We start from the raw sequence: 27,944 nt of genomic DNA on the forward strand, positions 1-27,944 counted from the left end.
GGGACACTAGTTACAGAACCAATGGCAAATTGTGATCACAACATGGTTAGCTTTGAGGCATTCTTTCAAAAAACAAGGTCCAAGTCAAACACAATGGTCTACTATTTTAGAAAAGCAACCCTTGAAGGTATGAGGCGGCACTTAGAAGAGGTAGACTGCTACCATGATTGTCTAATGGTTTGGTCCAGGGGCGGGCCTAAGTGAACTATAGTAGAAAAGCGGGACCAAGGAGTCAGTGGGGAAGATGATGCTGGAGTGGGTAGGATGCTAAATATATAGTTAACAGCGAACCTGGGACTAGGAAGCTGTGGGGCATTAGTTATCCTGCTGATGGGCTTTTTGTTTCTTTTGTTTTTGTTTCTTTTTTGGACTGAGTTTTGTTAGAAACTGTTATTCCTTATGGACGTTTTTCATAACCAGTGACTATGAATAAACTGTAAGTTTTTCTGGACACCACCTTTTTTTGCTTGTCTGCACACCTGTTCCTGTTTTTTTTAACATCTGGCCCTTGGTCCACAACACACGCACTGTTGTCAGATTGGGGGATTTTCCCCCAAATTTGGGGGATTTGTAAGTGCCATGGGGAACATTTGCGGGCAACATTTTTATGGGGGAAATCTTTAAAGTAAAGTACAAATACTTGAAAAACATACTTAAGTACAGGAATTAAGTATTTGTACTTTGTTACTTTACACCCCTGGTTGGGTGTTATCACAATAAGCAGGGCGTTGTGCGTTTGTGATTAATGAACTGTAAAAGTCACCCTGGATAGAGGCATCTGCAGCAATGACTCAAAAGCTAACGAGCAAAATACATAAACAAACAGACTTCTAGATAAATAGATCCACAAATAGATAAATGCATGCATTTACTCACACACATTATAATGATTAACTATGTGACTGCGGGGCTTTGGCACAGCTCTGAGTGATGTCACAGGAAAAGAGACACGCCCCTTAACGGCCAGTTACCTTCAGGACTCTGTCACCTGGGTCTGGAAGCACCGCCTGCCAGAGAGAGGGAGGGAGGGAGAGTGAATGTGTGCGTGTGAGAGAGAGAGAGAGAAAGAAAAAGAAAGTGTATGCATGTGTGAAAGAGTGCGTTTTGATTGTATCACTTACTAAAACACATCAATTAATTAGTTAATTGAACTATAAAAAAATAAACTCACTTCTTGGCACAGTACCTCATTCTCCCTGCTGGGCTCTGATGCCGGCAAACGTTGTGAAGAGAACATAAAGCACAACAGCCTCCACACACACACACACACACACACACACACACACACAATCATAAAATGTATAAATAATCAAACCAGCAAATGAATAAATAAAGCATTTACTATTTTGCAATTATTTATGATTTATTAATACAATAAGCCATGTAAGAAATACAGAGAGTATTAAACAAAAACAAGATACAAAATAAACACCAAAGCCATCGCTGTACTTTAATTAGGCTCATTAATTAAGTTCTTTACAGCCGTGAATTCATTAAGATTGCGCGCGTGTCCACAAACACACACACACAAAGACATATACACACTCTCATACACACAGACCAGGTATAGCTCCCTAGCTGCTCCCACACTCCCTTATTGACTTTATTACGCTGCACTGTGCCCCCCCTCCCCGAACAGAGTGAAATAATACTTCCCACAGTTCCTCCCTGACTCTGACTCTGGCACCTAGCCCTCTACACAAGCAAGATACCCTTGAACAAACACTGGGAGCAGAAGATAAAAAGAGAAAGTCCTACATGAAAGGGATTTTATATATACTGTGTAAAATATACATATAAAATTAGAGGGAGATGAGGCGGGGAGCGAGGGAGAGAGAGAGACAGACACACAAACACACACAGAGTGAAGACAGACAGACAGACACCCTCTCAGTGTTAGTTATCGTGCTGGCATCCTGTGTGTGGATGTCTCCTGTGGGGGGGGAGGGGGGGCACTGCCAGTCACTGTCAGTCATTGCCAGCCACTCCCCCCCCCCCCACGCTGTCCTGCGGCCTAGTTTCCAAACACGCTCTTGGCTGGCTTGCTGTCCTGTCCTGGCTTTTCAAACACCGTCTCTGTGCCTGTCCGCGCCCCGCTGAACACGGAGGGGGCCACCGTGCCGGAACGCTCTGCACAAGACACACACACAAATCAATAGACTACACACACACACACGTCAGTGAACTGCACACACATCAGTGAACTGCACACACACACACACACACACACACACACACACAAATCAACAGACTACACACACACACACACACACACACACACACGTCAATGAACTGCACACACACACAAGTGCATCAACACTGCGCTGACCTGTGCTGAGCTACACTACTGTAAATGAGACTCTGCTGCTCTGTGCTGTGCTGTTTTGTCCCCTGGTTCCTGTGTGGGGTGGCTGGGAGAGATGCCAGGGGAATGTCAGCTCAGGGACACACTCATAAACAAGAGAGAGAGGGAGAGAGAGGGAGAGAGAGAGAGAGAGAGAGCCCTTCTCTATAGATGGAGTGGAAACTCCAGGGCTGGGGGGAAGGGGCTCTTCTGGGAGGTGGGAACACAGGGACACTTTTCCCACAACGTACCTCCTCCCTCTGCACTCATCTCTCTCTCTCAACCATACTGCCACTCTCTGCCCCCCCTTTCCCTCCAGTCTCTCCCTCTCCCACAGTTCCCCTGGTTTCCTTCTCTGTCCATCTGTTCTTAGTTTTATCCTTGTCTGCCTCTCTCTCTGTCCACCACTGTCCCCCTCTCTCTCACCTGCCATACAAGGCAAGGCTGCTGTAAACAGAGAGAGAGAGAGAGAGGAGAGCGTGAGAGAGCAGCTCCCCCCAGGCGCTAAACGGTCCAGTGCAGCAGAATGAAGCAGGAGGGTCTGCTGCCCACATCAAAGCCTCGGGTCACATGACTCATCTCACCCTCTTATCTGACCTCGTTTCAGGGCGTGGCTCTCACAGCAGGCGGCCGCCGCGCGTCTACGGTCATACCCTTTGTTAGGACACTCACCACATTCCTTCATGACCTCGTAGGTCTTGGACCTGACCTCTCCTCTCAGGCCCAGCTTGTCCTTGGCACCCTTCAGGTCCTCCTCCTTCATCACCGGCCTCTTCTTCTTCTTCACTTCGCCGGGCTGGAGAGGGAGTGAGGAAACAACACTGTATGACAGCGTGGCCACGGTGGCCGCGGCTCCCTGGGTGTTCATACTGTGCAGAGGACGGGGATCTGCCTGGACACGCCTAACAAGCTTAGAAAGATGCACTCACATCCTGACATACTAACAGGCTGACGCAACAACATACTAACAGACTGACGCACCAGCGCGCACACATTTTCTGGTAACACTTTAAACACTAGTAGGTGGTAACTGTTTTATTACAAATGGCTGACAGCTGCTTCCCAGTGCCGTGGCAGTGTGTCGATTACACCTGGCCTGCACAGCCCCTGCAGACCCCAGGTCCTGCCAGCGCCCTGACCCGTCCCCCCAGACACACACACTCACTCACATACTCTCTCACACACCCACACACTCACTCTCACACACCAGTGTTAATTTCGAAAATATTCGTCAACGACCTATTTTCACTGAAGATAACGAGACGAAATACTGTGAAAAAAACCATAACTAAAAATAAATGTCTTCTAATTTTAGTTGACTAAAATGTGACGAAAAAAATTCAACTCAAGACTGATGGACATAAATGACAGTGTTGTGCGAGGCGGCTTGTCAAGGTGCTGTCTCATGGTCCAATCATAACCATGCATGCCTTGACTCGGCCATGGCGTTTGTGTAGCGCAGTTCTGCGCAGATCTGCTTGGCTCCACCAATGGGATCGATGGGATTCTGCAGATCTGCGCAGAACCGCGGAAATCTGCGCAACAGAATGTGACCCGCTAATTTGAAGCGCTTGTGCGGTTACTGTACTGGGCTGACCGTGGAGCGGATACAGACGGTGGGAAGGACTGGTAAGTGCGGGTCTTGTGATTAGTACAGATAGGATCTAATTGGTTGACTCATAAGTACAGTAAACCACGGTTTGCGTTTACAGCATGAAGCGCAGTTCACGCTTGGCCACAGTAGAGCTTAACAATATGCTTATGCTTTTAATATCACTGTCAATATCCAATCTTTTGTCTATCTGTGGGGGAAGTCTTTGAAAATGAAATGTTAAAGCAAAAGCCATTTGAAATGTTAATATTGTCAGCGAATGTGCGTACTGAAATATACAAATACAAATGGCATGATTATGTGGTATTTGTACCTAAATAACGCGTGCGTACATGGAAAATGAAAACGCAGCTGTGGGATTACATTTGCATTTGAATGAAGTCCAATATATGCTTCCATACTGTTCTTGTACTCTATTGTTATTACAACAAATTTCAAGAGAGACTTCAAACTTCAAAAATATTGAATTATAGTAATGTGTGACCATGACGTTTACAATAGCTGTTTGTGACTTGATTCCAAATTAATTTCAAATTAAGTCAATCAATACGTTTATGTTTTGCATCCATAATTGATGTAAACATCCGGCATCAGACATAATACATAATGATGATAATGAAGTAAAATAAAATACATGGACTAAAATGTGACTATAATTACACTGACTAAAACTAGACTAAAATGACAGTTTTCGTTGACTAATATTAACTAAAACTAATGAAAGATGGAATGACTAAAATGTGGCTAAAAATGATAAGCATTTTAGTCAACAGAGTAAGACTAAAACTAAATCTTAAATAGCTGCCAAAATGAACACTGACACACACACACGCACATGCACTCACACACACACGCCATCTTCAGAGCCACATATAAACAAGCTACCCAAACCCCATTATGGTGCGAACTTGTCAAAGCTTAATAAAAACACACCAACGATACAACAATAATAAAAAAACTAAAACTCTAAAACAGGTGCAATGATCATTGTTGTTGATCCTTAGCAGACGCCTGTAGCCACAGAAATGACAATCACACTCTCCTTTCAGCTGTGGTCGCTCTCTCTCTTCTTTTTTCTACTACAGTTGACAAGCAGTGGTCTGACAGTAGCAGTAGTGATATCAGTACCTGAGACATGGCTGCAGACGGGGGGCAGGAGTCCGGGGGTGCAGGCAGGCAGGTCAGGGCAGCACAGTGGATCGGCTGGGCAGCTCCCTCTCCACGATTTATACCAGCTGTTCAGCCTGCGAGTCAGCCCTCTCTCCCGGAGCCTGAGTCAGTCTGTGGGCAGAGCCTCCTCCCTGCCTGCCTCTCTCGCTCTCTCCTCCCTCACTCTGTTGTAAGGGGGTATTATTAGCGATGATGTCTGGGGCTCCACAGCAGAGCCAAGTGCCCCACCACAGACACCCCCCCACACTGACAGCTGCTGCTCAGAGGAAGATGGCCGGGATATTCTTCTCTGCAGTTTGTCTCTTCCTTCCTTTCTGACCCTCCCTCCACGTCTGCTATTTAAACACCTCCCCAGGACAGAAAATACAACCAGCCCCTCCCTCCCTCTCTCCCTCTCTCTCTCTCCTGGGTCGGTGCTGGTCAGGACACCTGCCCCACACTATAATTACAGCCCGAGTCAGTTGTCCAGAATACAGAGCTGAGGAAGACCCCCGCAGCCCCCCCGTCTGCACCGGTGTCGGGTGTCAACACTGCTTCACTTTCCTTCTTCACACCCACAGTCACCCCACCACACCCCCGAGCGCTTCTTAAAGCTCTTTACGGAGAGACTGACTAACTGTGACATCATTGGCTATTTATTTCGATGATTTTGTTTGTGTTGTGCATGTTTTCGGGGGCGACACGGCACACACCCCGCCTCAGCAACACCCTTCAGCCCTGCACAGCAATAATAATCATCATATTATTGATGACAACAAAGCATCATTAATAATCATAATCATTTTGGTTCAGATCCAGTTCAAGACTTTTACTCTTACCTACCACAGACTCACCTGTCCGGCCGGCCGTACCTGTAACACAGCAGCCTGCTCGGCTCAGCGCTCACTTTATTTATTAAACGTCTTCCTTATTGCTTTACTGCTTCCCCTCCTATGGGAACAGAAGAGTTAAACTGGGAGAAGGAGATTGAGCCGTACGAAGAATTCTTTTAAAGGACTTTATTAAATAAAGAACTTTACAGACTGCGCTGCCCGCCTGTGCCCACCTGATCAGTGGAGTTTTACAGCTGGACAATTGACTAAGTCGACTGAATACGAAAGTGTCAGTCATTTAAATAGCTATTTGAGTCTTAAGAAACTTGACCCTTGGAACGAACAGGGCCCTGCTTTCCTCAAAGACTTTGTCTTCAAGTAACTACGGTGGAAACCCTGCTCAAAAAGAAGATTTTGTGCACAACCTTGGAGCCTTCAAACCAGTGGAAAATCTGTTTGGAAAAGACTCTACATTCGCAAAACCCCAACTTCCAGGTGCATCGACTGAGTGGAAGTTCTTGGACAAAGCCGAACCGGACTGCCTTTGTTCCAAACCACACGGACCTCGTGCCGTGTGCTGTGATCTGAGCCCGAAGCCAGAGAGGCCTCTCTGCGACGAAGTTCAGATAAGTTTAACAGTTTGGAGTTCATGATTCATGACATTTGAGAAATCAATTAGAAATGTTGATCTGTGATCCATAACTCTAGAATGTGTAATATCATTTAGTTTTCTTAAATATGAATGTGTGTTGCATTAAACTGTTTTGTTGATAATTTTAGAAATAAAATCTGTCAACGCCGAGAAATATCTTCTCATTCCTGTTTAACTGTTTAGTCTGAAATTGACACAAGTTAATAGACATTAGATTATTGGTGGCCCTGCCTATCCTTAATCATTGAATAATAATCAGTTAAGGGAAATTGTGGTAACAAGTAATGATAGGATCTTTCTCGGCACCTAAACGTTAATGAGACTGATATATATATAACGAGAAGTTACCTGACATAAATACTAACCTGCGTAGTTATTTAATGTCTGACTAACAATAATAACGAGAGACTCACCTTCGTCTTACTAACCGGTATTGTAGTCAATGTGTTTATAACCTTTTTTGTTTAATGATTTGTGTGTTATCATATGCGATCCCATGGTCTTTGATTTGGTCACGGAAGTGATTTGTCTTTGATTTGTTGATCTAGAGTTGAATTTTAATTAGTTTTTCCCTTTTGTATAATTAGTGTAGTGCTACATTTAGTCTTTGTTTTGAATAAATTTGACAATTTATATCTTTGGAATTGGTGTCTGCGTTCAATTATTACAGAAATTGAGTTCTACAAGATTCCAGGATTTGTGATAAGGTGATACTATAAATTCACTTCTTTAATTGAAATTTATAAGTGTACCTTACGCTACAGACTGCTCTTGTGTAATACTGTAATACTGTTTCTGCTGTAAAGTCCAAGTCACCCTAGATAAGGACTTCTCCTAATAATTAAATCATAATAAGAGCAGCACTGTTATAATGACACACACGTGCTTACTTTACTACTGTCAGTACTAGTACTAAATAATAATAAAAACAATCATAACCATAAATGCTCTATCACTTCACTACTCCTTTATAATTGCAGCAAAAAAATCTTACTACTACTAATACAATCAATCAATCACCGGTCATTTTGCATCGTGTTATAAACTTTATTTGTAAACGTTTATATAATGTCAGTACATCATATAGATAAGACCTTGTTGTGTTTTGTTCCTGCAGGATCTCCCAGCGGCCTCCATGTGCAGCGCCACACTCCCAGCAGCCTCTGGGGGCGACCACCACCCCCCCACTCAACAGGGGGGTCTTGTGGGTTTATTATTTTCTCTGAACATCTCTTGTGCTTCTCCTCAGCTCAACGATCTGACTGACCCCCCACCCCCAGCACACTCGGGGACACACAACCGTCCACAAGTCTGTCTCGCACCGTCTGCCTCCAGAGTGTGTGTGTGTGTGTCGTAAGCCATCTCCTCCTCTCTGCGTGCATGTTTGTGTACGTCTTTGTGTGTGTGTGTGTGTGTGTGTCTTTATGTGCAGCGCTGCAGTCTGTCCTGACCCCCCTGACTCCATACCCCCCGTCCCATCAGTCCAGGAGATTAACACACTCATTATGTTTATATCTATATGTTAAGAATAAAAATGATTAAAAAGACAGCCTGGTCCCTATTGAGACCAGACCCCCCATCACCAGAGCGTTACAGACCCCCAAGCGCCCCCCATGGAATGAGACGCACGCCGAAGCAGCTCTGACGGCGTCCACAGTTCACACACACACACAAACAAACATCTGTCTCCCCCCGCCTGAGACACGCCCTCTCAGACCAACAACCCTGGACCCTTGGGTTGAAGTGCATTGCATTTTTTTGCTGTCTTCTGTGCAAACGCTGCCGTCGACTCATCGTTAGAAAGACAGACAACAAACATCAACCGAAACAAAAAACTAACACAAACAAACGTGTGTGTCTTTGAGTGTGTCTGTAGGTGTGTGTGTGTTTGAGTGAGTGTGTAAGTGTGTGTGTCTGTCTGCGAGTGTGTCTGTAGGTGTGTGTGTGTGTGTGTCTGTGTGTGTGTTTGAGTGTGAGTGTGTAAGTGTGTGTGTCTGTCTGCGAGTGTGTCTGTAGGTGTGTGTGTGTTTGAGTGTGAGTGTATAAGTGTGTGAATATGTGTAACTATTGCCACTGGTCAGACTAACGTCACTAAACCTTAAAAACAAAACAACAAAATTAGAGGACAGGTTTTCACACCTCGACTCCTCCGAGCGCCGTCTCTGCTGATGTCTCTGGGCCGGGCCGGGTCGGGCTGGACAGAATGGGGGGCGACCAGAGGAGAAACATCCGTGATCAAGTCGGGAACTCACCTCCAGTTCAGGTCCAAATGCACATGTTGTCACACTGCCCCTCCCCCCATCACAGTCCCCTACTCTGCCCTCCCCACCCAACACCCCCAGGAAGGGTCCGGCCCAGATGACACAGAGACAGCACGGTACCAGCGAGGAGGAGGAGGAGGAGACCATGAAGACGAAGACAAAAAGGAGCACATCATTAAAGCAACTACTGTGTGACGTCAGTATCCCTGGCATCGGATCAGCGCTGGTCCCACCAGGACGCAGATCCTATAAAATCCGGTACAGTTTGAACCATCCAGTTTTTCTTCAATACGAACCCGTTAAACCAGCTGCATCATTTAATTACCGTTGGGCTTAATTAGTCACAGTTAATTGATTAATTGATTCACAGGCTGTAAGTGACCGTGGTAGCGTCTCAGCCCCAGCACTGATATCTAGTTAGTTGCTGTGGTGTGTTGACCGGACCTCCGACCCACCCACTCTATCCCCTGTCCCTGATTGGACCGAGCCGTTCTCAGAATAAGGGGGTGCTACCCGTTTTCTGATTGGCTGCTGCCGAGAGGAAGACGCGTCCAATCGGGGAAAAAAGGACCGGCCTCCTCGGACGTCCCTCGAAAAGGAAAATACAAAAACCAAACCAAACACACAGGAAAAAAGAAAAAGGAAAATTAGTTCTGTTGGGATTCCAGCGCTGCAGCGGTACAGTCTTCCTTCCTCTTCTCGCCTCCTGCCATGACACGCTTGCGTTGTGTGTTACATACTCTCTCTCACATTCATTCCCTTGTTCCCTCGATCATCCATTCGTTTGTTTGATTTTGAAGAGCAGGGGCCACGCCACTCTGTCCCGCGGCCCCTCGACCCTGGCTGAGGTCAGGGGTCAGGGGTCGGATGTCAGGGGGCAGGGCGCTCCTCAGACAGGAAGTCCCAGCCGGTGCTTCTTCTTTTTCACGGGCTTGAGGCCGGTGAGGCGCCGCAGGTCGTCCTCCGCCTCGGAGTCGTCCATCTCGTCGTCCGCGGAGATCAGGATCTACGGCGAGAGGAACGCCGGCGACTCGATCAAGACAGCCGCCAATCAGGGACACCAACCGTTAGCGGGATGAACCAATCAGCTGGGACTCCCTCCCTCCCTCCCTCCCTCCCTCTCTTTCTTCCCTTCCTCCCCCATCCCTAACACTCCCTCCCTCCCTCTCTCACTCATTCTTCCCTCCCTCCCTCCCTCACATTCCCTCCCTCCCTCCTTTCCTCCCTCACTCTTCCCTCCCTCCATCCCTCACTCACTACCTCAAAACCAAACCTAAATTAAAAATGAATGAGGTTTTGACATCCAGTCTCCCGCTCGTCACTGCCCCTCTCTGCCCCCCCGCTTCTCACCTCCGACTCTGACTCCTCGTGGGAGTGCGCGCGTCGGTAGCGCACTTTGCTGCTGCCCCGGCAGTCGTCTCCGGCCTCCTTCTCCTCCAGCTTGGCTTTTGTGCGGCCCTTCTTCATCAGGAAGTTATCCACCACCCAGAACATCAGGGCCTGTCGGGATGGACACACAGACACACGCACACACAGGTAGAGACACAGTCAGTGGGCCGCCTACAGCATCAGGACTCACTGATGGACGGGGGAGTGATATAAACACATAATGGGGTGGGGGGGGGGTGCATTTAAGGATAGCAGGTAGGAAGGGGGCAGTTATCAAGACACTGGGAGGGCAATATTGACAGTACGGGGGGGTTTAAAGGCCAGCGGGGTGGGGGGGCAGCATTGATGGCATCTCACTCACGTTGACGAAGAACGGGACGATCAGCATGACGATGGCCAGCTCCAGCTGCGGGTTCTGGATAGGGTTCAGCAGCGCCAGCTGGGGGGGAAGCAGGTCAGAACGACACAGACTACACACCGCACACTACACACACCATACACACCACACACTACTACATACTATACACTCACTCCCTCCCTCTAGGGCTGGGCGATATACCGTAACAAGCGATACACCGGTATTCATTTACGGACCGGTTTGGACTTTTACTAGACCTTCATATCGGTGTTTTAAAGTTGTCTAAGACAAACTGAATAATGTACCAATCACTGCGTCATTCAGCCACATCGTTCAGCTGCTAGTAAGAACGTAAGAAAGTGTCCAATCAAGAGGAGGCCATTCGCCCCATCATGCTCATTTGGTGTCCATTAGTGTGGAGCCCAGAACTGTCCACAGTATCCAGATGAGCTCTAACTAGTGCATTGTACAGTCTGAACATCACTGCCCTTGTTCTCAATTCTACACTTTTGACAATATACCCTAGCATTCTGTTTGCCTTTTTTATTGCTTCCCCACACTGTTTGGATGGAGAAAGTGAGGAGTCCACATAGACTCCTAGGTCTTTCTCATGCGTTACTCATCTAGTTCTGTTCCTCCCATAGTGTAATTATACCTTGCACTTGTCCACATTGAATTTCATCTGCCAGGTATCGGCCCAAAACTGTCCACAGATCTGCATGGCTCCACCAATGGGATGGCGGGATCTGATCATTTAATGAAGCGTGGACTGCTGCGGCGCAGGTCTAGTGTTCTAGATCAATGGTGACGAATCGGCTTCACTGTGTGAGAAGTCGTCGTTCAGCTCCGCTAATCGGGGCGGCAGTGGTTTAATGCAGCTTCGCACGACCCTCTCGATCTCTGCAGCATCTCCTCGTCTCGCAGCTGCAGCTCTCCCTCACAGCAGCCTCTCAGAGCCCAGCAACGTCACACAGAAACACCCCCAGAACGCGAATCTCTGCGCTTCACGGACACCTCAGCCACATAATGAACATGAATGCGGCGTGTATTGCATAAACGAGCAGGCGTGAGACGAGGCGGAGGCAGGGAGGCGCGGACGGGGTTTGACACGGGAGCAGCGCTGGATAAAAGCTCAGCAAGTAGCAGCACTTCAGTCAATGTGTTGTGTGCTACTGTTCTCACTTTAGGAACAGTATAAAATGGCCAATAAAACACTTGACTCTGAGCCATTCTGTGCTCATGAAATCTAAATCTATTCAGACCTTTTTGTTGTTAAAATAATAAATAATTAAAAAACATCATACCGTGAAAAACGTGGAAAATACAGTGATACAATATTTTGGCCATATCGCCCAGCCCTAATATTGACACACTCACACCTCCCCCCACCTCGCTCTCACACATCTGTCCCCCAACAGCCCCCGAGTCCCCCACTCACCTTCTTCCACTGCGGGATGAGAAGGATGAGGATGATGAAGACCTTCTCAAACATCATGATGAGGATGTAGAGCGCACACTGCCCCACCCACGCGCCGCACTGCACCGGCTCCCCTGGGGGAGAGAGGAGAGAGCAAGAGAGCGAGAGAAGACAGCAAAAGAGAGAGAGAGAGGACAGGAGAGAGAGTGTGAGAGCGAGAGAGACAGAAAGGTAAATAAAAACAGAACCACAATAACAACAGTAACATCAATAGAGATGAGGGCAGGGCTGTCAACACATCGGTAGCACAATGGCAACACCCGGTGGGCAGCTGAGATACTGAACCCCACACTGGGAAAACCAGAGACAGACAGACACAGCCAAGCGACCCCTCTGTGTCCAGCAGGGGCGTCTCTCACCGTACTCCCCGAAGCGCAGAGACTCCCACTGCTGCCACTCCACCAGCACGCTGACGGCGCGCACCCCTCCGTAGATCACCAGCATGCCTAGCGAGGCGTCCAGCAAGAAGTTGATGAGGTACCTGCAGCGGGGGGCAGAGGGAGTCTATCACACTGTGGGGTAACAGTCCACTGTCCCCACACCACTGTCCACTGTCACAGCTGTCCCCACACCACTGTCCACTGTCCCCACACCACAGTCTATTGTCACAGCAGTCCCCACACAGCAGTCCACTGTCACAGCTGTCCCCATACTGCAGTCCACTGCCACAGCTGTCCCCACACCGCAGTCCACTGTCCCCACACTGCAGTCCACTATCCCCACACCGCAGTCCCACACCAGTCCACTATCACAGCTGTCCCCACATCGCAGTCCAGCCCACTGTCTCCGTTAAAGCACTCACAGGGAGCATGGGTCCTCCTCTGTCAGGTCAGACAAGTAGACGTTGGCAAAGTGAATGAACAGCATCCCTATAGCCTGCTTAGAGGTGTCCAGGAACCTGAGAGAGAGAGAGAGAGGGGTATGAAAAATGAAAGAATGGAGTTTCATTTCCCATACAAGAGGGATGAGGGGGAGGGAAAGAGGAAGGGAGGAGAATAAGAGACACAGGGAGACAGATAGAGGAAGAGAGAATGAAACAAAGAATGAGAAAGGGGAGGAGGGTGAGAAAGGAATACTGTGGACAGTTCTGGGCTCCACACTTCAAGAAAGATATCGCTGCTCTAGAGGCAGTTCAGAGGAGAGCAACCAGACTTATTCCAGGTCTGAAGGGAAAGTCCTACTGAGAGACTGAGGACCTGAACCTTTTCACCCTGGAACAGAGGAGACTACGTGGGGACTTGATCCAAGTCTTCAAAATCATGAAGGGCATCGACCACATCAAACCAGAGGAGCTTTTCCAGATCAGCAGGGACACACGCACCCGGGGACACAAATGGAAATTGGGCTTCAAGGCATTCAAGACAGAAAACAGGAGACACTTCTTCACACAGAGAGGCGTCACAATCTGAACAAACTCCCCAGCGATGTGGCTGAAGAGACAATGTGGGAACATTCAAAAACAGACTGGATAGGATCCTTGATCACTCAGTTATTAATGGACACCAAATGACCACGATGGGGCAAATGTTCTAAAGGGTTCGAAAGAGTGAGAAAATAATATATATACACCGATCAGACATAACATTATGACCACCTGCCTAATATTGTGTAGGTCCCCCTTTTGCCACCAAAACAGCCCTGACCTGTCGAGGCATGGACTCCACTAGACCTCTGAAGGTGTGCTGTGGTATCTGGCACCAAGACGTTAGCAGCAGATCCTTTAAGTCCTGTAAGTTGCGAGGTGGAGCCTCCATGGATCGGACTTGTTTCTCCAGCACATCCCACAGATGCTCGATTGGATTGAGATCTGGGGAATTTGGAGGCCAAGTCAACACCTTGAACTCGTGATTCATCAGACCAGGCCGCCTTCTTCCATTGCTTCATGGTCCAGTTCTGATGCTCACGTACCCATTGTAGGCGCTTTCGGCAGTGGACAGGGGTCAGCATGGGCACCCTGACTGGTCTGTGGCTACGCAGCCCCATACGCAACAAACTGCGATGCACTGTGTGTTCTGACACCTTTCTATCAGAACCAGCATTCACTTTTTCAGCAATTTGAGCTACAGTAGCTCGTCTGTTGGATCGGACCACACGGGCCAGCCTTCGCTCCCCATGTGCATCAGTGAGCCTTGGCCACCCATGACCCTGTCGCCGGTTCACCGCTTTTCCTTCCTTAGACCACTTTTGATAGGTACTGATCACTGCAGACCGGGAACACCCCACAAGAGCTGCAGTTTTGGAGATGCTCTGCCCAGTCGTCTAGCCATCACAATTTGGCTTCACAAATGCTTTGCTGCATACCTCGGTTGTAACGAGTGGTTATTTCAGTCAAAGTTGCTCTTCTATCAGCTTGAATCAGTCGACCCATTCTCCTCTGACCTCTAGCATCAACAAGGCATTTTCGCCCACAGGACTGCCGCATACTGGATGTTTTTCCCTTTTCACACCATTCTTTGTAAACCCTAGAAATGGTTGTGCGTGAAAATCCCAGTAACTGAGCAGATTGTGAAATACTCAGACCGGCCCGTCTGGCACCAACAACCATGCCACGCTCAAAATTGCTTAAATCACCTTTCTTTCCCATTCAGACATTCAGTTTGGAGTTCAGGAGATTGTCTTGACCAGGACCACACCCCTAAATGCATTGAAGCAACTGCCATGTGATTGGTTGGTTAGATAATTGCATTAATGAGAAATTGAACAGGTGCTCCTAATAATCCTTTAGGTGAGTGTATATATATATATATATATATATATATATATATATATAAATAAATACAGACACAACTATATAAATATAAACAACCCATCACTAAGCATCTCCAAGTGTCTTTTCAAATTGTGCATCATCTAAGAATTCGGCAACGGAATAGGTGTGTGTGTGCAGCAGCAGCAACAACAACAACAACAACGACAATAATGATGATGATTTGTAATAGGATGTGGAGCAGTGCAGGGCTGTACAGAAGGGGGGTGAGGGGGAAGAATGGGGTGCCGGGGGGGTGATAGTTACCATATCCTCCACGGCCGCCTCTCGTGCTTGGGCTCCCTGAAGCGTTTCACTGTGGGGGAACACAAAATGGCACAACTCAACAACACAAAACATCACACAACAACACCGCAACACAACAGCCAAGCATGACAGGTGACCAAGACGGCTGCTCTTATTGGGGGATTCAATCAACAGAAGTCACTGCTTCTCCACTCTGCTGGGGTCCCCTCTGTCTGACCCCCCCCCCCCCCCACCCCGCTCAAAACAGCACCGCGCTCCCACAGCTCATCCAGATTTTCCAGTTCACCAGATAGTGGAAAAACACGGACAGGCAAGCGGGCAGAGTAAATGTCTGTCAATGTCTGTGGAAGTCTTCAGTGTATAATCCCTGTGTGAAAGATTCCCCTTCTCCCTGCTCCTGAGCTCTAATAGTCCCTGCTTTAATAAAGCGTCAATAAAGCTGGCCTGTATTTGAATTCAATAGGACTGTAAAAGAGTGAGACAGACAACTATATTGAACCACAGTTGACTTGTCTGCAACAGCCACGCAGGGAGAAGGATACAGAGAGAAATGGAGAGACAGCACAGAGGGACACGGAAACTGAAAAAAGGCACACAGAGACAAAAACAGAGAATAGGAGGGATACACAGAGACACAGGAAACAGAGAGAGAGAGAGAGAGAGAGAGAAACAGGAAGAGACAATGATACATAGAGAGAAAACAATCAGAAATAAAGAAAGGAGGAAAGTTCGTTTGTGTTTAGAAATCAAAATAAGTTTAAACGATGAAGTGCAATACTGACAGCATGAATACAAATATATACGTATGAGATATGTAACGATATGTATATTTGTGGCCTGACTCTCACGTTGCCTGTATTTTGTAATGAAGTGTGACGCTCAGCAGTGCCTCCCTCTGTGTGTGTGTTTGTGAGAGCGTGTTTGTGAGAGCGTGCCCGTGTGCGTCACAGACCCGGTGTGTGTGTCAGGGTCCTGGTGCTGCTCAGCCAATGGAGCAGTCAGATGCAAATGAATGGACAAGGACAAGAACCACAGACGTGTGTCTAGACGGGGTGGGGAGTCAACGGGTAAAATCCACAGGCACTCAATCTGTGGGCTTTTGAGGGAACGTAATATTTGCACAGGGAGTCGGAGGCACAGGGCAGAACAGACACACACACACACACACACACACACACACACGTGCTTGTCAGCTCTTTCTCCCTCTCCCTCCATCTTCTACTTCTTTCTTTTCTCTCTCGTATTTAAAGCTGCTGATGAAGTTCCCGTTTTGAGTGTAAAATCCCCCAAAACGGGTGCTAGGCAGAGCTGGGGGGGAGGCTGTGTCTGTCTGGGCTGCCTGTCTAATAATAACAATAATAGACACAGTATGCAGTGCAGAGAAAACCTGTGTGAAATAAATCTGCAGATTCTCCTGCGGGGGGGTCTGCAGGATGCCCCCCCCACTCACAGCACTATGTGCTAATAGACAGCGGGGGGCTGGTGAGACCGGCTCCTCTCTCCCATGATGCTGTAATAGAGTGGAGTGGTGGGGGGGGGCGCTAATGGGAGAAGTGATCCCACAGCTTCACTGCCATTGATTCACTATCAGTCTGGGGGGAGATGGAGACATGAGTAAAGTGCACTGGAGAGAGCGGGGGGCAGGGAGGATGAAAGACAGGAAGAGACTGAGACAGTGCCTGAGAGAGAGAGAGAGAGAGAGGGAAGAGAGGCAGAGAGGAATGAAGACAGTCAGGTTGGGAGGGGCAGAGAGACACTCCTCCAGTCAACCTGCAGGGTTGAGACACAGCCAGAGACACAGTGCCCAAGTCCTCGAGTCACCCATCCACTCACACACGTAATACCAGGCTGTAAATACATACATTGTAGTTTCGGTGTTCATTATTGATGTTAATGAATGTAGATTACCCTGGATAAAAGGCTACTGCCACACAACTTAAATACAGATCACAAATACATATTAACCAATTAACTAATTGCTTGATTGATGAAGAGGGTGCACTCACGCATTAGGGTACTGAAGGCCACGACTCCCAGCAGCCCCTGCAGGAAAATACCGAAACTGTCCATCAGGGCGCCGTTCTCGCAGCCCCGGGAGTCGCTGCCAGGGGTCGTGCTGGCGGACAGGGAGGAGTTCTGCAGGGACGGGGCGGACAGGGCGGCGGTTCGCACAGCGCCCTCCGCCGGCCGGGACAGCATCTGCCTCAGCCCAATCTCAGCCATCAGAGTGGAGGGATGGCGATGCACCGATGAGACACTCAGGGCGCAAAAAGAGTCAGTCAGCTGATCAATCGATTATTCGTTTATCCTCGACTGCAGCGTTGTTGTGGATTGGGGTTGTTATTCAGTCTGTGCTAATGCCAATCAATGGGCCAGGGCGGGATGTTGCTGCTGGCGTGATTATCGATTATCGACTGAGCCCCGAGCCAGGGCCCCGCTCTCCTGCCACCCTGGTGTGGGGACCGGCTGCACATGGGGGTCCCGGCGGGTCGGGCTGCGGGCTGTGTTTACGTTTGCCTGCCGACCTAAACGCACAAAAACACGGGCGAGAGACTGGCGGTCCGGGACTGCCGGCTCATGGCAGCCGTCCTCTAACCACCCCTTCACCTCGCAGAGACCGGAGCTCCAGACGCATCTGTTCTGTACGTATGCGTGTCCTGATACAGAGCGTGTGTGCAGTGGAGGAGTGCCGTGTCCTGCTGCCCTCCACCCGAGGACCCCGACCTGGGACCCCAGCACACAGCCGAGGCACTGTGTCCGGCTCCTCACGCCACCCGCGGTGCAGATGCGCCCAGGCAGGTGCGGGACCCGACGTCCTCAGGCTGGGCACGGCCGCTATTCCCACGCAGTGCCCCGGGTGCGAGCAGGTCGGTCTGTCAGTGTCCGGATCCCCGCGCATCCCCGCAGGTTGGCATCCTGTCGCCCAATCGAGCCCCACGGTGTTCCCAAAACCCCGCACAATAACCCCCCGGATACAGCCTCCGCTCTCACGGCGTGTTAGGCCGTCTCCCAAGCGGCTGGCGACGCGGAACCGGTCCACTGTGCTGCCGGGTCCGTGTCGCGGGTCCGAGCGGCTCCCCCAGCTGCTTCCGTGCTCACTCACTCTGAGTCCAGGCCCGGCGGCGCGTCACAGGCCACGCCGCCCAATCGCAGGCCGCCCGGGTGCCTTCTGGGAAATGTAGTCACACGACCACAGCTGGCGAGAGGAGCTGCGATCCTGTGCTCTGACCGGACTACAGCTCCCATCTCGCCCCTGCGCATGGAATTCCCTGCATGGAGGGCCTGACAGTCAAAGGGGAAAGAGAGAGAGAGAAATAAATCAATAATGGCTTGTTTTAGAGTCGAGATACATTCTTATAATTAGTCTGAATAATTCATAAAGGTTTACACATGTGTTCTAGAACTGCGAGCGGCAGCGCAATCCACACAAAGGACTGCGTCACTCCTCAATGCGCTATTTATTCAGTGTGCGGCGAGGAGTCGCGGGGCTGCGGAGAAAGGCAATCCAGATTTATCTATTTATTTACAGCTCCGTTTATCTGGATTGCCTATCTGAACACTAACGCACGATTTACCGATACAATCGTCGTATTTGTAAAAACACACGGAGACCCGCAGCGCATGTCGGGAGCTCCCGTGTGCATGAAAACGGAACCCGAGTGAAACCAGAGTCATGCCTGGCAGCTGAGCATCTGAGATGGATTGAAGAAGTCAAAATGCGTGTCTGCCTTGGACAACACACGGAGACATTATGCAAAAATGATAAAGAATATGCTTGAAATAACCAAAATATATGACAGTCGAAAGAGTGAAAATGTTAAAATGGCCATGTGCCGGACACCTCCAGAAGAACAGATGGACCGAGGAGGCTGCTCAATGGACCCTACTGGCATTTGAACATTTTCACTCTTTCAGTGATGTTCAGTATTTTGGTTGGTTCTCAGATCCATTCATTTCTTTTTCTATCACTTCTTGTTATATAGACTATAAGATTATATGACTGAAATGATTACCAAAGATAAGAGGTCGATGCAATCACAATCCGCCTCAAATAAATACACAATTACATGTAATTATCAGATTATCAACCCGTCATATAGTAACACAATCATTACTCTGATTACAGGGCGATACTCATCAATGACAACAGTACGCAGACTTTATACAAGGTAGGCTGAGGACACTGAGTGGACAGGGCAGTTCTGTGATGTTTGTTTGCAGCCTGTGTTTCTGATGAAAGCTGTAATAGGTGTGATCCTCTTCATCATACTAAAGCCCCTCGTACACTCATTTGATCGCACATTATTATCAATAGTATGAGTTTTAATAGGATACAGTATTTTAACGGGGAAATGCAATAGTATGTGGTAGTGGGAGGGCAACGGACTCGGCACCAGTGTTTGACCTCTGATCGAGAGGAGGCATCTGATTGGACGGCTGTAAGGAGTCACTGCTGATTGGCTCTTCAACGTGTGATTCACTGCTGAGTGGCCCAGTTTTCTTGGGATTTTTCGATCGATTATAAATCAATTATTAATCATATCTGTACAAAAATCACAAGCAACGTATTAGGTTTCAAGGTGAATTAAGCCTGAGGTCTGTATAACAGGTAGTTTATGCGAACGGAATAATACAGATATTGCAAAAGACCAAAACTATTATTATTATTATTATTATTATTATTATAATTATTGTTATTAGTAATAGCTTCTAAACAAAATATTATAAATCAAAGAAAAACAACATGTTTAGTTCCTGAGAATTAATTTATTTTTTTAAATAGGAATCATATTCCACAACTTTATGTACAATTTTATTTACATACAAATTTCATTAAACCAAATTACAGGACCCACCCCTCCCTCCGTAGTTATTATTCACAAACATCCCTTTTCTCACGACTCCCTGCTCCCTCCCCATCCTCCCGGTTCACAATTCATTAGAACTATTTACACAAAATAAGCTGCTAGTCACAAAGCTAGCCCAGGGCACCCCCCCTCCCCAAGACACACAAACGCACAGTAACACAGTCACACACAGACACACACACACACACAGTAACACAGTCATGCACACAGTAACACAGTCACACAAACACACACACAGTAACACAGTCATGCACACAGTAACAGTCACACACACAAACGCACATACAGTAACACAGTCATGCACAGTCACACAGTCAGACACACACACACACACACACACGCACACACACATACACACACACACAAACGCATACACACAGTAACACAGTCACACACACATCTCCCCTCAGAGGACCATCGCATCTCCAGACTCTGCTTTCCCAGCTGAGAGGGGCGTTTCACTGGTGTTTGTGTGTTTGCTTATCTATTTATTGCATTGCACTGCGGGTCTCTTGCTAAGCTTCTTTGCATTTAATATAAAAACGTACAGTATTGCATACGGGCGACAGCAGGGTTAGATATGTATGTATGTATATTTACATTCTTATAGGAGATATATATACGATCCTTGTGTCATTCAGCTTCAGAGTAACCCCTGGAGTGAGTGAGAGAGCCCACCTCCCCGTGTCTGTGCTGGTCTGTAAACCTGCTCCAGGACCAGTGACTGTCATGTCTTACTGTTAACAGAACAAATCTGACAGACAGAGAGGCAGACACACACAGAGACAGAGGGACAGAGAGACAGACACACAGAGACAGAGGTACATAGAGACAGACACAGAGACAGAGGCAGACACACACACAGACAGAGGGACAGAGAGACAGACAGAGACACGCACAGACAATCAGGCAGAGATGCCAGTAAAGCTGTTGGTCGTCCCCCACTCGCAGGCCAGGCAGGAATCTGCACTTCCTCCCCCATGACGTGGGGTTAGTCTGCACTCTCATGAAGCAGAGCTCATTAATAATAAACCCCAGGGAGAGAGGGGGGGAGAGTGGACGAGTGGAAAGGCAGCATGGTCCTGAGAGAGCGGGGGTGGGGGGCTGATGTCCGAGAGCCAAACTCTTATAAGGCGCAGCTCTGGGTCCGAGCTGTGGGGGGGCTGCAGTCATCCTGTCAACAGCTTAAAAGCAACGACGACGACTATAATAATGTTAAAACATATCAATGCATAAATCACTTCTTATAAAAATACTTTAAAATTATGACAATGACACTATTACTACTACTACTACTACTAAAACTACTAGTAATAATCATAGGTTTAAGAAGTTGCTGGAAGTACGAGTTGGAACATGTCAAGGAGATTAGTTTGCCTGAACAGACCAGAGCAATCGAGACCTCACTCTCTCTGCTTCTCTCCACATACCCCCACACGCCTCCCTCTCTCTCTCTCTCTCTCTCTCAGGTCCTTCATCAGTCTAATATAAAACCGGATGAATGCAGCCCTGCCCCCCACACCACGAACAGAGAACCACCTGCACCGAGCAACAAATAAACCCAACACTGAGGAAGTAATTGCGCTGATTGAGTAAAACTCCAGAAAATTCCAGCGGGAGGGGAGACCAGTGACACGTCCTGCCCCCCCCCGCCCCCATCTTTGCAAGCCGTGTGCAGAACCCCCTGTTCATACAAACACGGCTACCCACACTTCGTCTCTCGACTCACTCTGGAGACGGACGGCCCAGAGGGGGCGCAGTCTTGTGCTCGTGTCGTTGTCATTGTACTTGTGTCATTGTCAACCGCTCGGCAGGGCAAGAGAGGAGAGAGGGACAGTCAAGGGGAGTGGTATAGAGAGGTGGGGGGGTGGGACAGGAGGAGGGAGAGGGGACACTGGTGCGCTGTTTTGCACAAACTCAATAAGCGGGCAGCGCTGAGCAGAACCCGGGGAAAGCAGTGTAATCTGAAGCACAGAAAGTCTCACTGAGGGAGACGCACAGACTCCCACTGTCTTCCCACCTCCACACACTCACTCACTCTCTCTCTCTCTCTCTCTGTCCCCCTCTCTCTCTCGCCGTCCCTCTGTCTCTCTCTCTCTCTCTCTTGCTGCCCTTCTCTGTCTCTCTCTCTCTGTCGCCCTCTCGCTGATCCTCTCCCTCGAGGTCTCAGCTGGCGTAGTGCTGGTAAAAGGCCAGTTTGACCCGCTCAATATGGTGGCACAGCTTGATGGCCGGGCCCAGTTTCAGGTCCATGCACTCCTGGACTGTGGGCAGTGTCAGCAGCAGCAGGGCCTGGCCGTCGATCTCCTTGCAGAGACAGAGAGACACAGAGACAGAGTCAGAGTCAGACACCCCAGCATTATTCATCACCATCATTACTAACATTCATTCACGTTTTTATATTTGCAGCGGTCTGCTGTTAAACGCCCCCTCCCCGGTTGATGGGCGCGGCTGGGGAGGGTGGGGACAGAGGGCAACGGCAGGGTCTGTAGGTACCTGGTCCAGGAAGATGCGAGCCAGGGGGGCGCAGTCAGTGCCGCGAATGAAGCGCACCACGTCCGCCACGCTCCACTCCAGTGGACTGCTGTCCACTCGCAGACGCTCCACTGCCTCCATCCGCGCGGCCTGAACACGGGACGGAGAGAGAGAGAGAGAGAGAGAGAGAGAGAAAGAAAGGTAAGGACACAGACAGGGTCCACACAGACACACAGAAGGGCACAAGGACACGCCAAGGACACACAGACTCAGGGGGACACATCAGGGACACACAGGCGGGGGAGAACAGGGACACAGAGGGACAGCAGGGACACAGGGCAGGTGACACACGGAGACAGGGACGGAGACAGGGACAGGGACTCAGTACAGCTCAAAAGAACTGCAGTGCTTTAAGTGTGAGAGAGAGTGTGTGTGTGTGTGTGAGAGAGAGAGCGTGTGGTTGTGTGTTTCTGCTCTCACCTTCGGGGAGGGGGGTCTGTTCTCGTCGTCGGAGAAGGACGGGGGGCGTGTCTTGCGGCGGCGGTGGGCCGGCGTGCCGTCAGTGGAGTAGGGGGACGGTGGCTGGGACTTCCTCTCCGACACCTCGGAGTCATCCTCCTGCCCCTCCGAGCCAGAGTCCTCGCTCAGGGAGTCGTCCTCGTCCAGGTCCTCCTCGTCGCCGCTGCCCTGTGGGAAGGGGACACAGACACGCAGAGTCTTAGAGCTCACGTTCTTAACGGGGCGTGGCCTCACGCGTCAGTGTGTGCGTGTGCCCGGTGTGTGCACCTGTGGGGAGCCTGCAGGCGTGTTGTCGAGGGACGCAGACGAGCGTTTCTTCTTGTGGACGAAGAAGTGCTTCCTCCTCTTCCTCCTCTTCCCCGGCCTCTTCACCCCGCCCTCCAGGTTGGTGTGCCCCCCCGGCGGCCGGCCAATCCGCTTGCTCTTCTTCTTACCATAGTACTGAGCTGTGGACATACACACACAGTCATACACTCACACACTGTCATTTACACACACATGCATAATAACACACACACATATTCACAAACACAGTCGTATACACAGTCACACAGACACACACAAACTCACTCTCACACACACTCACAGACACTAGGGCTGTCTTCGAACATACAAAGGTTCATTCTGTCTCCAGACCTTCAAAGGTTTGTCACGTGACAATCACATTGATTTCTTTCTCTTGTTAATAGAAACTGGCAGTGTGTGAATACTGTAGCGCCACCACACCCAATGGAGGGTTAATGGGGTGAAGGCAGAGAGAGGGGATAACAGTGAAGGGAGGATGAAGGATGAGTCAGTGTGAGTGACTGCGCTGCAGTTATAATAAACACAACGAGTTGCTGCTCCTCTGCAATGATGAGTTGGGTCTCCTCAAACGTGACAATACTAAACCACACTTCAGATGTCCCTCATAGCAAACTTGTCAAATTTGCAGATGATACTAAAATAAATGTCTCAGCAGATACAATCTCAGCAGCACAGGCTATTCAAAGGGACTAGGAGTCTATGTGGACTCCTCACTTTCTCCATCCAAACAATGTGGGGAAGCAATAAAAAAGGCAAACACAATGCTAGGGTATATTGTCAAAAGTGTAGAATTGAGAACAAGGGCAGTGATGTTCAGACTGTACAATGCACTAGTTAGAGCTCATCTGGATACTGTGGACAGTTCTGGGCTCCACACTTCAAGAAAGATATCGCTGCTCTAGAGGCAGTTCAGAGGAGAGCAACCAGACTTATTCCAGGTCTGAAGGGAATGTCCTACTGAGAGACTGAGGAACTGAACCTTTTCACCCTGGAACAGAGGAGACTACGTGGGGACTGAAGAGACAATATGGGAACATTCAAAAACAGACTGGATAGGATCCTTGGATCACTTAGTTATCAATGGACACCAAACGAGGACGATGGGGCGAATGGCCTCCTCTCGATTGGACACTTTCTCATGTTCTTATTTAACCAACTAAGTTTAAACTATGATGCATTATTTATTAGGATTAATGAGCTGATTGAACAGAACTGAAAGCAGCTACTGGAGATCTTGTGGTTAGTGCAGCTCCGGACTAACTCTGCAGGTTCGTTGCAATCTATCCATTATTCTTTTTATTATTAGTAATATACCGGAAAATATATAATGTTGACTTCTGATCTGTAGAAGGGAGTCTTTATTATAGTTAACACAAATGTTAAGGTTTCTGTGTTCAGTGTCTTTAATAGTTGTGTTTTTTAATGTTACTGAAGACCGGGTATATTCATGAAGGGTTTTACACCGATTCACTAGTTCCGTCACTTTTTCTGTATTAAATAAAATATAAATTACAGTTAACATACATCACCGCGCACACAGTTTATTGTGAGTCAGGTGCTTTTACTGTAAAGTTAACATGTTTCATGCAAGTTAGCTAACATAAACCATGTGCTTGTAAAGATAATTAAAAACATGATTACTGTTGGAGAACTTATTTTAAACTACAAGGGGATGTTTTATTTTGTTTATATGGATTACCTGTAAAAATGTACAGTCATTCACAAACACTGTCAAATACACACACACCCACATTCACACAGTCAAATACACATACAGTCACACACAGTCATATATGCACACAGTCACACACACACACACAGTCATACTCACATTGTCACACACACACAGTCATATACACACACACACCATCAAATACAAATATAAACACACAGATGCACACTCATATCTGCTCAACACAAACATAGAACACGTTGTTGGACGTGGGAGGAAGGTGACATACAGTACTGACTGTATCGGGTCTTGGTGAGCACCGAGCAGTTCTCCGAGCAGCGCTCCAGCACCATTCGCGGTCCGAACAGGTTGGGGCAGCACTCCAGTGCCACACAGGTGCTGCGGCAGAACTCGGCCACGCGCTCCGCCGTGCGCACAATGGCCACCCGGGCCCGGTAACTCTTCCCCTTGTACCTGCGGCACAGAGGGCAGGTCAGACCCCACACAGCACACCGCACAGCACACCACAACCGTACTCTATAACAGCGGTTCTCAAACCTGTCCTGGAGGAGCTCCCACCCTCCTGGTTTTTGTTCCAACTGAGCTCTCAAAAACAAAAACCAGCAGGCTAGGTGGTCCTCCAGGACCAGGACTGAGAACCACTGCTCTTCAACACTTTACACAACAGCACAACCCAGCACACACACACAGCCCCGCCCCGTGCCTCACTTGGCCTTCAGCGTCTCCCCGTTGCCCTGCCAGCGCTCCTCCTCGTCCAGCTGCAGCTCCCGCAGCACTCGGCTGGGCTTGTAGGCAGCGTTGATGAGCAGCGTCAGGACCTGAGGGAGTGAGGGAGCGAGCGAGGCAGAGAGGGAGAGATGGAGAGAGAGGGGCCAGAGGAAGCAGGAGAGAAACGATTAGCTCCGGTCAGGTTAGGTCCAATCCAGTGAAGCAGGGCACTCAGTCCAGTCCGGTATAATTACAGTCCAGGCCAGTCCAGTCCAGTCCTCACCTCCTTCAGCACCAGCACACAGTTGCCCGGCCCTACGCACTGCGGCAGCTCGGCGATGCGGCCCTTGTTCAGGTACGGCCCAGAGAAGCAGCGGTGGTTGAAGTAGATCTTGGGGCAGAAGTACTTCCCATTGCCCGGGCCTGGGGGGGGGAATGGGTTTCAGTGAATGATCTCAACTGTACATTGAAATCTCTTTGTGCATGTGGGGTGTGTGTGTGTGTGTGTGTGTGTATGTGTCTGTGTTGTGTAGTGTAGTGCTGCACTCACTGCTCTCTGGGTGGCTATTCTCTTGCTGCTTCAGGGCGTCAGGGGGAACACTCCTGGGAGGAGCTCGACTGCAGAGAGAGATGGGGAGACGGAGACAGAGGGACAGGGAGAGACATTGGATTGATAACTCAGATGCACAACACTAAAATACAAACACAGGAAACTGATCAGTAACAATCAATAACTCACTGCTTCTCTGGCTGGACCACTGCCACCTTCCGCTGCTTCTGGACTGCAGGGGACAGAGAGGGACAGAGAGATGGCTGTGACTGAGGCAGACCACACCAGACTGGTCAGTGCCGGTCAGAGGTCAGTGCTCTGGGGGTCAGCGGTCAGTGCCAGTCAGTGCTCTGGGGGTCAGCAGTCAGTGCCAGTCAGTGCTCTGGGGGGTCTGTGCCGGTCAACGGTCAGCGGTCACTCACCCCGGGGCTTGCTGGGGTGTCTCAGGGAGTAGCCATTGGTTTCACACCAACTGACCGGGAAGATGTCCATGGAGTCCACCTGGACAATGATCTCAGGGACCGGCTGCTTCACCCCTGGACGCCCGCAGTGAGACAGGGAGACAAATGCAATTGTTACCGTATTATTAAACTAACTCATTAATGTGCGTCAGTGTGTGTGTGCGCACTTAGTTTCCTGGGTTCTGTACACACCAGGACTGAAAGAAAGAATGACACTTTGGGGGAGTCTAGTCAGTTTTGGGGGTGTCCCGAGCTCACCTTCCAGTTGCAGCCAGATGTGCTGACCTTTCACCTTGGTGACTGTGGCGACGTGGATGTGTTCTGGAGAGAGGGGGTTCACCGCCTCCAGCCTCATGGTCTCCTTAAAATCGTGCTCTGGCTGATCCTGTGGGTGGGTGGAGAGCGCAAGGAGGGGGAGAGAGGGAAAGAGGGAGGAAGCAGGGGAGAAACACAATTAGCAGAGATCTTGTCTGTGTCCTTCCGTCTGCCTGTCCAGGAGTCTATGTCCGTCTGCCCAGGCCTCTGTCTCACCGAGGGGAAGCAGTTCTGTGGCGCTGGCTCGGCTCCACACTGCTTCAGGTAGTCGGCCCAATCGAAGTCTTGCCCAGGGAAGCCTGCAGAAAAGACACACACAGAGTCACACACAAACACACACACTACATCACAGTCACACGGACATTGTACACATGCAACACACTCATACTTCTATAGCGTGTGTGTGGACATACATTCCTATAGGTAAGGGGGAAACGTAGGGACAATGTGAGCGCTGAGACAGTCGCCCAAACTCCGAGTGTGCTTCCCTGCCCCGGGCCCCTACCCTCACCCAAACTCCGAGTGTGCTTCCCTGCCCCAGGCCCCTACAGCTGCCCAAACTCCGAGTGTGCTTCCCTGCCATGGGCCTCTGCGGGGACGGAGGGTCACACTGACCTGGCGGGGGGGTGAGGTGCACCCCGTTCTTCAGGCTCCACTGCACTGGGAAGATTCCGGGGCTGCCGTGGTGACACAGGAAGGAGGGTCTGCTAACTGCCCCCCCGCCCGCCGCGACACGGAGGTCGTCCATCTGAACCAGGAAGTACTGCGGGCTGAACACCTGCACAGGAACAGGGAACCCCAACACACAGTATTAGAGGAGTACAGATGCGTCACTAGGGTGCATGTGTGCAGGTGTGCAGTGTTATGGGTGTGCAGTGTTACAGGTGTGCAGGTGTGCAGTGTTACGGGTGTGCAGTGTGCAAATGTGCAGTGTTTCGGGTGTGCAGTGTTTCGGGTGTGC

At 49.3% G+C, this 27,944-nt stretch overlaps 3 protein-coding genes across 5 annotated transcripts in view; all 3 read right to left on the minus strand.

Annotated features, from left to right (window-relative positions):
• Positions 1 to 1,322: 1,322 nt before the first annotated feature.
• On the minus strand, positions 1,323 to 5,384 carry LOC136730461 (musculoskeletal embryonic nuclear protein 1). The gene is made up of 3 exons (XM_066697600.1): positions 5,085 to 5,384; positions 3,017 to 3,140; positions 1,323 to 2,130 (listed from the first exon to the last, which is right to left on the minus strand). Exons 1-3 carry the CDS (start codon positions 5,091 to 5,093, stop codon positions 2,015 to 2,017), a joined length of 249 nt encoding a protein of 82 aa, XP_066553697.1. The 5' UTR covers positions 5,094 to 5,384; the 3' UTR covers positions 1,323 to 2,014.
• A 2,232-nt stretch (positions 5,385 to 7,616) lies between these two features.
• Positions 7,617 to 18,214, minus strand: stimate (STIM activating enhance). The gene is made up of 8 exons (XM_066697599.1): positions 17,095 to 18,214; positions 15,089 to 15,137; positions 12,878 to 12,973; positions 12,435 to 12,556; positions 12,037 to 12,149; positions 10,602 to 10,679; positions 10,202 to 10,351; positions 7,617 to 9,857 (listed from the first exon to the last, which is right to left on the minus strand). Exons 1-8 carry the CDS (start codon positions 17,309 to 17,311, stop codon positions 9,741 to 9,743), a joined length of 942 nt encoding a protein of 313 aa, XP_066553696.1. The 5' UTR covers positions 17,312 to 18,214; the 3' UTR covers positions 7,617 to 9,740.
• A 1,621-nt stretch (positions 18,215 to 19,835) lies between these two features.
• sfmbt1 (Scm like with four mbt domains 1) overlaps positions 19,836 to 27,944 on the minus strand; it is a 29,611-nt gene continuing 21,502 nt past the window's right edge. For 2 of the 3 annotated variants that reach the window (XM_066697602.1, XM_066697603.1), the window contains exons 9-21: positions 27,599 to 27,761; positions 27,200 to 27,282; positions 26,927 to 27,053; positions 26,630 to 26,743; positions 26,397 to 26,439; positions 26,208 to 26,275; positions 25,941 to 26,080; positions 25,658 to 25,767; positions 25,218 to 25,402; positions 23,218 to 23,396; positions 22,912 to 23,118; positions 22,453 to 22,581; positions 19,836 to 22,263 (exon numbers count right to left, since the gene is read on the minus strand). In XM_066697602.1, coding sequence (XP_066553699.1) covers positions 22,123 to 22,263; positions 22,453 to 22,581; positions 22,912 to 23,118; positions 23,218 to 23,396; positions 25,218 to 25,402; positions 25,658 to 25,767; positions 25,941 to 26,080; positions 26,208 to 26,275; positions 26,397 to 26,439; positions 26,630 to 26,743; positions 26,927 to 27,053; positions 27,200 to 27,282; positions 27,599 to 27,761 — 1,689 coding nt within the window. In that variant the 3' untranslated portion in view covers positions 19,836 to 22,122. The remainder of the gene's footprint in view (positions 22,264 to 22,452; positions 22,582 to 22,911; positions 23,119 to 23,217; positions 23,397 to 25,217; positions 25,403 to 25,657; positions 25,768 to 25,940; positions 26,081 to 26,207; positions 26,276 to 26,396; positions 26,440 to 26,629; positions 26,744 to 26,926; positions 27,054 to 27,199; positions 27,283 to 27,598; positions 27,762 to 27,944) is intronic. The other variant, XM_066697604.1, reaches the window with a different exon arrangement.

The sequence above is a fragment of the Amia ocellicauda genome, chromosome 3 (genome assembly GCF_036373705.1).
Source record: "Amia ocellicauda isolate fAmiCal2 chromosome 3, fAmiCal2.hap1, whole genome shotgun sequence".
NCBI classification, from domain to species: domain Eukaryota; kingdom Metazoa; phylum Chordata; class Actinopteri; order Amiiformes; family Amiidae; genus Amia; species Amia ocellicauda.

What these genes read in the sequence shown, in the direction of transcription:
- stimate (XM_066697599.1), bottom strand. Translation starts at nt 17,311, where the DNA reads ATGGCTGAGATTGGGCTGAGGCAGATGCTGTCCCGGCCGGCGGAGGGC. An exon ending in GAGGAGGACCCATGCTCCCT is followed by an intron (nt 12,557 to 12,877) that starts GTGAGTGCTTTA and finishes CCCCCGCTGCAG; the next exon opens with GTACCTCATCAACTTCTTGC. An exon ending in TCATCCCGCAGTGGAAGAAG is followed by an intron (nt 10,680 to 12,036) that starts GTGAGTGGGGGA and finishes CTTCCCCCCCAG; the next exon opens with CTGGCGCTGCTGAACCCTAT.
- LOC136730461 (XM_066697600.1), bottom strand. An exon ending in CGAGGTCATGAAGGAATGTG is followed by an intron (nt 2,131 to 3,016) that starts GTGAGTGTCCTA and finishes TGTCTTGTGCAG; the next exon opens with AGCGTTCCGGCACGGTGGCC.